We start from the raw sequence: 14,538 nt of genomic DNA, 5'->3' as shown, positions 1-14,538 counted from the left end.
CTGATGCAATAACCTTATTATTTACAAGCTGCTCTTTTGCATGGTCCAGAAATAATTATGCTATCGTTTGTCAGTGAATTTTCACTGAAACATTCAGGGAAAGCCTGCAATAATGAACAGATATGAAAATGCTAGTTTGCTGGGCTTCTTAGTCAAGCAATTCTTGCAGTCACGTGCTTAACAGGGTAGCCTAACCTAGCCTAACCTTACCTAGCACTGATGAGCATAACAAAGGAGTGTTGCAATGTTGCTGCACACAAGTGATGTGGCACATTACGTAAGAACACACGGAAGAGGTATGAACTAGCTGGCACCAATTTTGTTTTGCTGAGCCCCAATTCTGTTACTCTGGCAGAAGCATGTAAAAATAGACCTTGGACAGCCATTGCAGGTCAAACTTAAAATAGCAAAGCGGAGGGGCTAGGAAGAATGTGTTTATTTACAGGACAAACACTAGGCAAGGAAATGATGGCATGAGCGATAACATCAAACTGTTTTATTTAGCACATAACCCTCCGATACATAAACAAAGAATCGACATACACGGATGATAACTGACATTCCAGGCTTGGCAGAGTTTTCTCATCGTTCATTCGTCAGTCAGTTCCTTGTTATCATTTGTGTATGCGAGTTCTTTGTGAATGTATTTGTTGAGTTGTGTCCTGAACAAACTACAACCAAATCTTGATATAACGAATCACGCTGGACTGCCGAAAATCATTCATTATTTTGAAATATCGTTGTAATGAAAAACTTGTGGTTATAAGCTTGGTAGACAAACCTAGGAATGAAAATGACGTACCTTGGGAGGAGGGACGGTAAGCCAGAAAAGACGCAAACACGAAAGATGGGTGATGCAGCTGCTTTGAGGTTCCCACACCAGCTCTCGCCATTTTGCCATGGATTTTGATGGCATTCTATCCTGCTTAGTGAATGTTTTATCGATAACAAAAAGGTATTGAATTTTTAAAAGCCAAAGGTACAACTTGGCAAGTTTTGAGAACTTCCGCTGGATCACGGCGTCCAGAAATATGAGAGTACGTCACATTGACATGCCAGCACTGGGTTTTCGGTATAAAATATGAAAATGGAAGTGTGGCCTTCATTCTTTCTTTTAGTAATCAACCTCTTTTACAAAATAATGTAGGTAGTGCCTTGAAAGAATACTTAGTTTAGTCTAAACTGATTTAGTGTTTTTTATCTTTAATTTTTCTTTAAGAACACAAAAATGATTTATGGGTTTTTTCAGATTATTACTTGTCCTGTGTGTTGCCCAATATAGAAAAGTATTTAATGGTTCAATATTTAAAAAGCTATACTGCATTTCTTATATAGTTTCATTGTGAGGATTGCAATTGCACTGAGGTTAGTATGGCTCTCGTGGGTAAACCTCCGCCACAGAATTGACCTAACATTTTTATAACAGACATTTTACGTGAAGCAAGAAAAGGGCACCTCCTACTGAAGGAATTGAGATTAGATGTCTTAAAAATTTGGAGGACACTTAAGCTTTGCCTTTAAGAGTGGAACGCGATAGCATTCAAAGATCCCAGGCTGCTTCTCACGCTTCCCGGCAACTGGAGCGTATGTAGGCGTAATGTTTACCAGGAAGCGCTCACCGTGAATACTATGCACGGAGGTGGGCTTCCTCGTAGAAACGCTGCCTCCTATGCGGGCTGCAATGTGATGGAGGCATCGCGGAGGTATTACAAGGAATTGGGCGGTGCGCTGTTCCGTGGCCCCAAGATATCCGGGCGCAGGCAGGCGCTAATGACGAACGCCGTGGCTGGTTTGTAAATGGTAGAAATGCTGCAAAAAGGGTTTGTTTGAGTTTTCACGTAACAGAATTATGTTTTCTCGTATAGTCAAATTACAATCCGAGAGCTGTTATGTCCGTAGGGTGTGTGTAAGTCATAGTTTACGATTGTTCCACCTATTTTTGCTTGAGAAATTCAACTAGTTCAGTGAGTTCCTTGCGGCAAGTAAATGGCCTGGATATGTTTGGTTCGAAAATCTTTTTGCCAACACGATGTCAAATGCAGGACGCAGACGCCGAATTTTCTGCGACACGGCCTCCTTAACGCTTTCGCGTTAAAATGTATGCCAATCTGGCACAAAATTTATGTGTCAAACTACAACACACTTGCACTGTTGCTGTACTTTTCTGCTGTCCACTGCTATTCTTGTTCAGAGACAACTTCACAACCTTTTTGTCCACTATTTGACAGAATTAACGCCTATGCAGCACGTTGAATGTGTCTTGCTCACAAGTTTGGGTACGTACCACAGACAGTAGCATTGTCTGCACCAAAATTTCCGGCAGCGCCGCCGTATTTCTGTGACGTCACGTGAAGCAGCATGCCTGTAGCTGCTTAACAAATTAGCAAGTCAAACACTCACGTTTCATGGTGATCACTTATTTCTCTCCCAAAATCCCTCCCCTTTCTTCTCCTTTGTGAGCTTTAAAAGTGAAGTCGCCCTTCAAAGGCGTTTGCTAACAAGTGTTTCATTTCGGTGACGTAATTTCGTTTTTATCGCTAAGTTTGTTCTGCAGCCGCGTGCAGTCGCGCATCGTTTACGCGGAACCCGGATATTCGAATTGCTATTCCCGTACGAGAACTGCGCGTGCTGGCGCAGAGAGGTCTGCCTGCACGACAGTGTCGAATTACCGACCGCTCACGCCGCCGCAATCGATACCGCGTATTATGTGACGATCTGTGCCCTTGTGATTCCACGCACGTTGTTGCCGCTGCTGCTGCTGCTTCCGCACTCGCATCTATTCATTTGCGCGCGCGCAGCCTGGCATCAAACGTCGCTGAAGCCGCATCGGTCGCGCGGCCTTGAGGGCGTCTAGGCCGTCTGGCGTTGCGAAGGTTGCCGCAGCGCATGACGAAGGTGCGCGTGATAGAAAAGCGGCAAAGGGGCGAGGGGGGAGGGGTCTAGACGGAACGAAACAGTTAAAATAGTAGTACGGGGGGGGGGGGGAGGGAGCGGGGAAGTCGGCGAAAGACATGCGGTCCCCAGATAAAAGCACAAAGACGCGGCGCGGCGAGCCGGAAAGCCGAACCCGGCGTCGCGCGACATCGCTCACTCACATCGGCAGCGGGAGGCCGGCCGGCTCGCGTATGTATTAAGCACAGCTCTGCACTTGCGCGGGCTCTTGCTGCGGCGCCGTTCTAAAAGTCGTCTGCGCCACATTGCACTCCGCGCGGAACCCGGAAGAACCGGCCATGTCGTTATCTGCCCAGTTTATCAGAGACGACGAGCGTGGAGGGTCTGGGTGGAGTCGGGCGATATTGCTATTTCTGTCTATGCACGGCCGTTTGTTTGTTTGACTTTCTCCTTAATTTTACTATCTTGTTTTCGAAAGTTTGGGCGACGCGTCTCGCGCGGCGTAGCAGCGGCAGTGTTGATATCGCGGCTAAGCGGTGCGCAGTTTCGCTCTGCTGCAGCCCGAAAAGCTTACGAAATTTTGGCACCACTTTTCATTTCTGTAAGTCCGAGTGGCGTTTCGTTAACCTCTCAGTTAAAAGAAGCAAACTGTAGAATAATCTGAATGATAATTGAAGTTCCAGTACCTCTTTTGTGTGTGTTCAGGTAAGAGAATTAGTTCGCTTTATGTAACCACTTTCTTTGAATGTTGAATGCTCAGATGACTGGTACATGGCTTGTCTTTTGTGTTTGTAGCGAATTTTAGGTGACTGTTTTCGATTTTTTTTTTCAGTGAAGCGGAAACACCTGGAAAATGTGCCTGAGCGCATGACTGAATCTGAATTCTGGACGCGGTTCTTCCAGTCCCATTACTTCCACCGAGACAGGCTCCACACAGGCACACGAGACTTGTTTTCTGACTGTGCTCGCAGTGACGATAAAGGTGTGGAGTTCCGGCAGTTTCTTCTTTTTCTTAGTCAGAACAGTGCGACTAAATGCTTGCAAAAATGGAATATTCTTGTTGATGTGTATTAATGAAAAAGAAGATATGATGTTATCATGATAGTTGGATTATTTTTTAAATGCTTCGAGTGCATTCACTAAATTTCAGACTGGCAATTAAGAACGTACTGAGAGCATGTATCGAGGGCCCTTGGTAACATTTGGGCATTTTTTCCTGTCATCTACATGAGTAAACAAGAGTGTATTTTGTTAGGTACAAGTCTATTTTGCTCTGAACCAAAAAGAAATTAATATTTTTGTTTACTACTTTGTGTGCAAAACCTGTTCCTTCTGAAAGCCTAAAATGGAAGTTGAGGCATTAAATATCTGTTTGAAGAATTATAACAAAATTTGTTCAGAAGAAACTTGATAGCTACCTGAAAGTAGCATAAATTCACAACAATACAAGGGTCTGTGTACCCTTCTCTGATACATGCATGCATAACTAAAGCTCATCAGTCTATTCTGTGTTAGCTTTGCTGTTATTGACATTTAGGCGTGCTATAATCCGTGTTTTGGGGCTTATTATTTTAATGCTTTTTCTTTTTGCACAGGTTGGTTGTGTTCACTGTTTGCTATTTGTACATTGCTGTTCTAGATATACAGGAGGCTATTGCAAAAGGATTCCGTGATCCCTTTGTCGACATCTCATCTTTCCAAGACATTGAATCATTTAATGTGAGTCTGTATTTTGTGTATCTGTGGTTTCCTGTGTTTCATAGTTTCGTTTTAAATAATTTCACAGCCTTGTTTAGAAAGGGAGTGGTGTTAGATTGCAGGAACAGAATGGATCACAATGCAGTTGTCGTATCTTCTGGAGTCTAGACTGTAGTCCGCAACCAGTGTATTGTCCTTGGGGACGGATTTTGGCCTAAGTAATGAGTGCATGGAGTGAAGAGCATTGTGCAGCTCAGTGACATTGAGTGTACATTTCCATTGCTTTTTTTGGCAATTGGAAAGCTTGCCTTCGTTTTCTTTCATCACTTAATACAGTGCTCTACTCTCCTGTTTTTGGTTATCATTTTGTTGTTGTGTGTTAACTAAACTGTCTTGTCATAGAGCTTAGTCAGTTTGATGTTTTCTTGTTCACCGCGTTCTATTTGTAAAGTTCCGCTTGCCTTCTCATGTTCATCGGTGGCATTTTGGTGTAAGGCTGCCTTTTCCCTGACTGAGCAAGGGATTTTGATTTAATTATCAAAAAATTGCTGTGTTTTTAGACTTCAATTGCCTCTTAGGACCCTTTATCTAACTGTGCCTTGCTTATTGTGATATCTCAGTGTCATGTACGGCACCACTCAAACAGCGACAGAAAGCAATTTCTTTACTGAAGAAAGCTCTGCCGGCATGTGACAGCTCTGGGTAATACCATTATTTGGTAGGCAGCGCATACATTGTTTGTCTCTCAGACTGTTGTGTGTGTTTGCTGTGTTGTCTACAAGCCAATAGGCCCAGTAGTCTCATACACTGTTCTTTGCTTCTTCTTGCCATGTCTCAGGAATGCAGCCATCTGTAACATTTGGAAAACAGTCTTAACATGATTAGGTCTTGGTCCAGCATATTACAATATATCTTAAAATGCATGCAGCATTGATACCGATATGCAGCATATTAGACACTCAAAGTATGCCATTTGCAGTGGTAAAACGCAGCAGTGCTGTAAGCTATGGCCCAGTAGTATAAAATGCCACTTTTGAAACTTGAAGAAATAGGGTTTGAATACTAGCGCCATCAGTTTCTTATCGGATCACTTGTTCAATCAATGAGTTTCACACCATCTGAATAAATTGTGCACTAGGCACAAGCTATGTACATAAAGCATATATTATACTCATTGGAAAGCTTGATAAATAAAAGAAAATAATGGGCTTGTTTCAAAACATTGTGTTGTGCTTAATTTGCACTGTGCTCCAGCATATCTGCCATTTTAGGCAGGGGCAAGTGAAGGTTTGAATTTAGTCTCCACTCCATTGAAGTCACCAAACCAAGATATTCGATAGATGGTAGCATGCTGCTAATGGTATACCTGCCGTGTTAGTCCAGTGGCTACGGTATTCTGATGCTGAGTGTGAGGTTGCGGGTTTGACTCCTGGTTGTGGCAGCTGCATTCTTATGGGACAGAATGCAAGAAACCCCATATACCGAGATTTAGGTGCAGCTTAAAGAACCGGAAGTGGTTGAAATTAATTTGTAGCCCACCGTGGCTGTGTCCTAATACTAGCTGTAGATGGCTAAATGGACAGCTAAGCAGTCAGCAACCATCTTGAGTCTTGTTTCAATTCTGACTAAGCTAGCAAAAGAGACGGCTTCACTAAAACAGCGTTGAAGACTACTTTGCCATCCAAACAAATTGGTGGCTGAGCGGGAGGCTTGGAAACTTGATGAGAAGTTTGTTCTGTTCACAGAAAAATGTAGTCACACGCTTTTATGCATTTAATGTGAGCTCTGTTGTTTTTGATAGGTTTGCACCTGCAAAGAGTTAAACTACAACAATTATATGTGCATTTCCTAGCTTTTCTTAGCTTTTCTTAGTCGAAACGAGGTGGCATAATGTCGCAGGGACACCTTCTAGACAGTTCCAGATGAATTCCATGACTAGGGCTCGAAGCTGTTTTCTCAGCTGCTAGTGTAGACTGTCTCCAATGGTGGCCAAAATTGCAGCACACCCTACAATGCATCATCAGTGTTGTTTTGAGACATTAAACTTCATAATTTCACTTTGACTTTTCACTAGTGTTACGTTGATGCAAGTAAGAAATGACATGTACACTGAATGACTGCTTTTCAACCTTTTGTGCAAACCAGGAACGAGACCTGCCAGGGTCGTTGGCATATGCAGGGAGTGTAGCGAATCACTCTATGATTCGTAGATTTAACCATCACTCCATGATGGTTCTACGTGCTTGCGGTGATGACAAAGATGCCCCTGTGGAACCTTCCCAAGAAGAAAACCCTGTTGCTGTTAAACACGTAAGTGTGTGCATGCAGAGGTTTCTGGGTAAAATGCTAATGAGATTAATTAGCTCCACCAGATGGGCAATTCTGTCAAAACGATTATTTTCTGGTTGGTATGTTGCTTCAGTGAAGCTAGCTTCTGCCATAGCATAAACCCATTTTTCCATGCCCTAAGCTTTGCTACAGTGAGAGAATGTAGTTGACAGGAAATGTTGACATCCTGAAAAATGGCCAGATTGCTGGGAACTTCGTTTGGTTTGGCAGCATTTTCACCTGTTGTGACTGGAGTTGAGGACTGCATCCAATATGTATGTGATTTCACAGTAATACTATCCATATTGTGACACATAAAATCCCACCAATGCTACTTGCTGTACCTATAGTGTGCTCCTGTGCCTACTAGCTTACTGCAACTAAACGCTAAATTGTGCGCCTATCACCAGCAATTTCTTGTATCTTGTTGTCGTGGCTAAGGAAATTATGGCTCTAGTCCGATGTACAAATATGCAAAATTTCACCAGTACAAGATGTTCAGGACATTGCAGGTAAACTTTTTTACACAGCCTAATGGCATAGCGAAGATGGTGTCCTGCCAGCTTCCTTATAACGTCATGCTGGACATAAAGTTGACACCACCGTGGTTCGTAAACGACGTGTTGGCAGCTCCATTGCATCACAGGAAAAAAAAAAGAAAGTTGGGAACTTGTTTTTGCAACCTGTAAACAGTGTTGACAATTTGCATAATAACAGTTGAGTTGTTGGAGAGTGTGTATTGCTGATGCAGCGACATGTTTCGACAATCTGAGCAGGGCTGCTTCTTGTACGCGATAGAAAAGCCGATGTTTGGTTTCACCTCACTCGATTGTCCAGTCGATCTAGGCCAATCGCGTGAGGTGAAACCGAATGCCGGCTTTTCGAACGCGTACAAGGTAAGGGGCCCAGGCCCTTATAATTTCAGATGTCATTTTGTGCTACAGAAAGAGTCTCAAGCATGCAACCACCTTCACCAATGCTGCTTCACCAAAACCCTAGCCAATTGCTTTTACTATGTACCCAAAAAACCAACAATGTGGGCCACGTGAGGCCTTGCACTGCATTTGCGGCTGTGTACAAGTCTGCAGCTGTTTTAGAGGATGACACACTACAAATAATTATTCTTGTTAAATATTGTGTTTCTAACGGCCTTTTCTGCCCAGTAAAGAAACGTGCTCCGAGACTCTTCACTTTTGACAGTGAGTGAGTTGTAATGGCAACAGCGGAGAGAAATTCATTTCATCAGCTAATGCATTTTCATAAGCACTTCACAACCATTCTATGTCCTTTACAGTTCATACCATATTATGATGTGTAGAGATTGACATATTTATTACGATGTGTTCAGACACAAACCATATTGAAAAATGACAAGGACAGGAATAGAATCTGTCCTGTGCAGAAAAGAATAAACAAGCAAGGAAAGACATTCTTTTCTGTCCTTATCGTTGTTTAATTTGCTTCGCGTCTTAACCCTTTCCCTACCGAGCTTTTTTGGCCAAAAACAATACAAAAATACCAATATTTTTATTTGCATAAATAATTATATGCACTTTGAAACAACAACAACAAAAAGAAACATCCTTAAAGGGGCCCTGAACCAACCCTCGGGCTTGGTGAAATACATAGTCCGCGGGTAGCATACGCTGCTGTGAACATCTCAGCCAAGTTCTGCTGTCGTACGCGGACCGTTGAGCTCGCAAGTGGAGTGCAAAGTCACCTTTTTCTGAAACACTCTCGTTTCAAAAACCCCATGATCCTTGCTCTTTTCTGTGTACTCTATTTCGTCATAAAGCACACTCCAATACGTGACTGCTATTGGTCGCTGCGCTTGGGTACACCGCGGCCGCCGCGAGGTGCCGCCACGAGTCCGGTGGCTAAGCGCACTGCGGCTCTCTGAGGACAGCCGAGTTTGGCTTACGTTTAGCGCGGCATAGGCACCAAATCGGAAATTTGAACTGCGTGCCACGGTGACGTCTCCGCCGTAGCCTTCGCAGTGCAAGGCATTGGAGGAGGAAGGGGAGCACAGCTGAGGCCGTGTTTGATTGCTGATAACTCCACTTCTGCTGAACGCATTGAAGTACTTTTTGCGGCAAAGTGGTTCTGAAATAGCCTATCTTCACTTCAAATGTCTTTCTCCACTTCGATAAAAAGTGGTTCAGGGCCCCTTTTAAAAGCACTTTATCTTTAAAATACATGCAAAACATATATATACATACTTTAAAGTATCGGGAGAGGATTGGCTTCACTGCGGTGCACATTGGAGAGTCTCTGACTTTCTGTAGTCCCCATTGCAAAAAATGTCTTTCTGGAAACTTAAGAACACTACTGTGACAAGTGGGTCTCATGCTTGGGGCAAAGGATGTCAGATCCCTAAATTGTAGACTTGGTGGGGTACATTTCAAAGCACGGAATAGGGCAGAGTGTTACTCCACATTCCTCGCACGAGGTACGTGTAGTCGTCATTTTCACGGAGAATGAAATCTGTTAGTTCATTTGTTAGGAACAACTCAAGATGCGGCGCTCAGCTCCCGTCCACTGTCACAGGCACGTTTAGGCCAGGCGCGGCCGTGAAAACAAACTTTGTCCACTGCTGACACGTTGAGACGCTGTCATCGTTCGAATCCGACGACTCGGAGAAGATATGCTGCTCAGCATTGTCATTGCCACTCGCGGAGGAAAATCGAGCTTCTTCTTCACTGTTTGCATCCGACAAACATTCCTCAAACGAATGCTTTTCTTTTCTTTTTTCCGGAGTGGAGCCGTTGCCGACACGCGCATGCAAGGAGGAGGACGCCATTATTAAATCCCAGTTGCCAGCATCGAAATGTTACTAGGCCAAAATGCAAGCTTTGGATTCGTTTTTTTTTCCTGCGCCACTTGTTGAAGCCAAAAAGAACTAAACAAAACTAATCAGGGTAGGTTGACTGCGGCAGTGCACAAGTGCTTGTTCCAGTGTGGACGAACCCTGCTCGTCTTCGGTGGGAGTGGTATAAACTGTGTGGTAGAGCTCAGCTCGTCTATAGTAAGGAAAGGGTTAACATATCGTAATAGGTATGAACCGATTGGCCTTGCTATGAGCAGTGATACATGATAGATTATAATATGGCATGAACTGGTAGGCTAACATTCCCTCTGACATTATGTACATACCAAATTGCCTAACAGCAAACACTCCTAAGGTGTTTAACATTTTATTTATTTATTTATTATTTATTTATATATACTGCAGACCACATAACGTGGTCCAAGCGGGACAGGCATCTTTTTTTTCAACAAATCATATTAAGTATAACGGTGAGCATACATTGTGTTTTACATCCAGAGACAAATAAATAGCAAAAATGAACACAATGGGTAAATGTACACAATGCTACACGATGGCAAGACAATCACGCTCTGGTATAGAATTCCATCGAGACACTGTCTGCGGGAAAAAGGAAAATTTGTAAGCACAAGTTTCATTTCCCAGAATTATGACTACCGTTCTAGCATAGCTCAAATAAAGATTCACCTTTCGCTTCAGCTGCTAAGCAATCGTCGTGCCATAGCCCTTTTGTCATTATTTCATAAGTACGTCCACCACACTAACAAACATTCCTTACACCTAGAAACGTCATCGCACACGTCGCACAGATCACACAATCATCATAGCTTCATGCGCATCTAAGGTAAAACAGAAGCGTTTAACTCGTCTGCAATTCCACGTGCCATTCATTTCTGGAAAAGCCTACCCGATAATACACTTGCTGAAACTGACCGTGAAAAATTCAGGCACTGACTCAACTTACTTAACCCTTGTTAACCATTGCTGTCATACTCACTGTTTGGTTTTATTTTTCCTACTTTCTCCTTGCACTGTAATACGTTTGTTACAAACTTATAGAGTTCCTTTTTATTGTACTCATATACAGCTTTATGTGGCTAATATGTTTCTCTGACTTTTAGGCTGTGCGCTTGGCTGGTGTTTATTTATTTATTTGTTTATTATTGTTACTAGATTGTATGTTCTTACTTGATTCTATGCCCCCCTTACTCAATCCCCATGTAGGGGCCTTGTAAGGTATTTAACAAATAAATAAAAGATCTGTTTTTGCGAAATATGGCATTAAAGATCTTGGTTGGTGATGTCGTGGATTTCTCGTCGATAGGGGAGATGAATACAATGAAGGGTCAATAGCAAATTCCTGGTTAAAAAGAGAATTCAGGAAGCCCAAACAAAATTGCCTTCTTCTGTACCGAAGTGGTGGCATGTTATTGGCTATCATTAGTTCTGACGGAGAGTCCACACGACGAAATTTAGATAAGATAAATTGAACGGCCTTTGAATTCTTTCAAGTTTATCAATGTTACGTTTTGTGTAAGGGTCCCATACTATGCTTGCATATTGTAGCTTTGGTCTGATATCTGATTGATAGCATAGAAGTTTTACAGTTGGTGGTGAATTACGAAGCTTGGATCTTGAACACAACATTATAAAAGCAGAAGAACAAATATTGTCAACATGTGAATTCTAGGAGAGGTTAGCAGTGAATGTTACACCTAAATATTTGTAGCTGTCGACATGATTAGCTGTAGATGAACCTAGGGAGTAAGCATACTGAAAAGGGGATATTTTTTTTAGCTATAGAAATGGAAACTTTTTTGTGCATTTACGACCATACCCCACTTGTTGCACCATTGGTATATGTAATGTAGATTTTTGTTTAGTTCTTGTCGATCATGTATGTTGCAAACTTCACGGAATAAAATACAGTCATCTGCAAACAATCGAATCTGAATAGTTGGGTCAATTACATCTACGATATCATTTATATAACACAAAAATAGCAAAGGTCCTACCTAATACACTGCCTTGGGGCACACCAGACGTGACTGGTAGAAGGCGCGAATTTTGATCCTCGACTGTGACAAGCTGCACCAAATTTCTCAAATATTCAGCCATCCAAGTCACCAACACCTTCGGAAGACCAATTTTGTTTAGTTTATAGATTAGTTTGTCATGAGGAACTTCATCAAAGGCCTTACATAAATAAAAAAAAATTGTGTCTATCTGAATATTATTATCAAGACCTTTGGCAAACTCATGTGTAACAGTGACGAGTTGCGTCATGGTCGAATACTTCTTTTGAAAACCGTGCTGAAAACTTGTTAATATGGAGTGTTTGTCAAGGAATTCTGTAATCTGATTGGCTATAATATGTTCTATAATTTTACAACATGAGGAAGTTAGAGATATCAATGTGTAATTAGGTAGTAATAATCTGTTGCCTTTCTTGAAGATAGGGATTACTCTGGCCATCTTCCAGTCACGCGGCAAGGTTGCTGTTGTCAAGGAGCTATGAAAAATAATGAATATTTCTAGATATCAATTAAAAAAACAGGTAATTTCACCTATGCTTTTTTGGCTTCATTTTCTGATGGCTTCATGCGCTACTCACTGGTCTTTTAAGAAGATCATCAAGCAGTGCATAATATTAGATTCCTCCTGTCATGAATAATAATATTCATGACAGGAGGAATCTGGCTGGACACACAAGGAAATCTGTCTTTTCACTGTTGCACATAAAGTTCCAGTGCTTGCAATGCGAGACTGCAGTCATCTCTAAAACATGTGCAAAATGGGACATCTAAGTGCCTTCCTGCATGTGTGTTAGCTTAATAACATGTTCCTATATCGCATAACTTTCACATAACTGCCTTGGTACATGTTCCTATATCACATAACTTTCACATAACTGCCTTAGTACAGTAGGCCAAACTCCTGGCTTCCAACTGAAAGGTGCGAGCTTGAAACTTGCCCAGAGACAAGATTTTTTTCTGCCCTGCCACATTTTCTGGTGGCAAGTGTTCAAATATCTTAGCTTTCTGATAGTAATATGGATGAGCACCTCTTTAGTTCACAAGCACATACTGAAGCAGCAGATGCAATGCAGTGCTGTGAAACTTGTTTAAACACTGACATGTGGGATGTAGGCTGCATGCAAGAAGTAGCACTGCTTGATGGTCTTTCTAAAAGACCAGCGAGTAGCGCATGAAGCCTTCAGAAAATGAAGCCAAAAGAAAGCATAGGTGAAATTAACTGTCTTTTTAATCGATATCTAGAAATAATAAGGAAAATGAAAATGGACGAAAACACCATGAGGAAAACTTGCTGTTGTTGGGAGATGGACCCACATCTTCCACACTACACTAGCGATGCTCTACGAATTAAGCTACACGGTGGCAGCTTTTCCTTTATCCATAGTCTTAGTTACTTGCCTATGTGTGCCAGGAATAGCCCTGGGAGTGTTAGTGCAAGACACCGCCGCGGCGCAGTCATAGAGTATGCAGAACACCATTTCAAATGCAGGCATAACATAGACGTGATCTCAGACTGGCCGCTTACTGACAACTGGCCCATAAATCCTTGCGTGCTGCCTCAAAGCATCAAGGCTGCCAGATACTTGACCCTTACTGTGCAGTGAAGGGTAAAGAGAACCAAGTGACTCTATCTTTTGTGAGTAACAACCACACGAAGCCAGCAGACTATGAAGCCAAGGAAAGCTTAGGAATTTCCTCAATGTCTTTTATGGCTTCATTTGTCATTCCCCTTTCTCATTTTATTCTCTGCCAGGCGAAAGTATGGGAAAAGACACAGCTGGATGACCTGGTTGGCAACAATGGGACTGGCAGTGGGTTTCCCGTGCGGCTGGGCCAGGGGGAGCGGCACCAGCGGGGACCCACGACAGGTGACAGTTCGGCGGCACCCGAGGCTCATGTGGCACCTAGCGTCCTGCAACGGGAGCTTTCACAGTGGACCCCCTCAAGCCAAGGGGTAAGGAAGCGATAGCACGGGCTTTATTTGTGCACTGTACTGGTACTTTGGACTTTTTGTAATGCACATTCTTGGGCATTTATCCCTTAACAGTTGAGGCTTGGAATGGCTTGTATCTTGGAATTGTGTGCAGGACTACAACAGCTTGAGCATTGCCTCTTCTTCTTATTTTTTAATGCATTAGCATTAGGAATGTCATAGCAGGAAAAAAGGTGTGTGTGTGTTAAGTGATCATCAGAAAGTTTCCTTTTTTCTCGTGCATATAAACCTTTCTTTCATGGGTGCCACTGTATTGTGTAGGCAGTGGCATCATCTAAGGGCAGTCAATGTTCTGGCTTCAGTGAGCGTTCCGTGTTGTATACGAGGTATACGCTTGGCGGTAGTTTCTGGTGGTTATTTTGCACTTGTGCAGGCTATTTAGTTTGACATGCCGTCTTCTATGTGGGAAACAGTTTTGTGAGATGTACCGAAGTGATTCAAGTGGACAGGCCGCATTTTCTGCTGGCATTTAGGCAGACGGAGCATCCAGCGCGATGTGTATGTCTGCGTGTGTGTGAGAGAGGGAGCCTGCAATCAGCCTCGTAGATCAGTTGTGTATTTCTGAAAATTTGTTTCGCGAATGTGATCCTACTGCTGCACTCTCACTAATTCTAAGCTGTGGTTTAACAGCAATGAGTTGTTATACGAAGCATAAGAGGAACCTAACAGGGTGGGTACCGTACTGCTGAGGAATAAGTTGTTTGTGCTGTTTACCTTGACGCGGTGTGGCACAGAGGCGCATGTTACAAAGGGGCTCGTGTTTT

At 42.8% G+C, this 14,538-nt stretch overlaps 1 protein-coding gene across 1 annotated transcript in view; it reads left to right on the top strand.

Annotated features, from left to right (window-relative positions):
• The window catches only part of Tfb1 (transcription factor B1), a 40,152-nt gene that overhangs the window by 16,241 nt on the left and 9,373 nt on the right, over positions 1-14,538 (top strand). Inside the window, exons 5-8 of the mRNA XM_075690012.1 lie at positions 3,725-3,874; positions 4,532-4,611; positions 6,736-6,900; positions 13,535-13,735. Of these exons, the coding sequence (XP_075546127.1) occupies positions 3,725-3,874; positions 4,532-4,611; positions 6,736-6,900; positions 13,535-13,735 (596 nt within the window). The remainder of the gene's footprint in view (positions 1-3,724; positions 3,875-4,531; positions 4,612-6,735; positions 6,901-13,534; positions 13,736-14,538) is intronic.

This window comes from Dermacentor variabilis, chromosome 4 (genome assembly GCF_050947875.1).
Source record: "Dermacentor variabilis isolate Ectoservices chromosome 4, ASM5094787v1, whole genome shotgun sequence".
In the NCBI taxonomy this organism is placed as follows: Eukaryota; Metazoa; Arthropoda; class Arachnida; order Ixodida; family Ixodidae; genus Dermacentor; species Dermacentor variabilis.
This window is presented reverse-complemented; position numbering and strand designations above follow the sequence as displayed.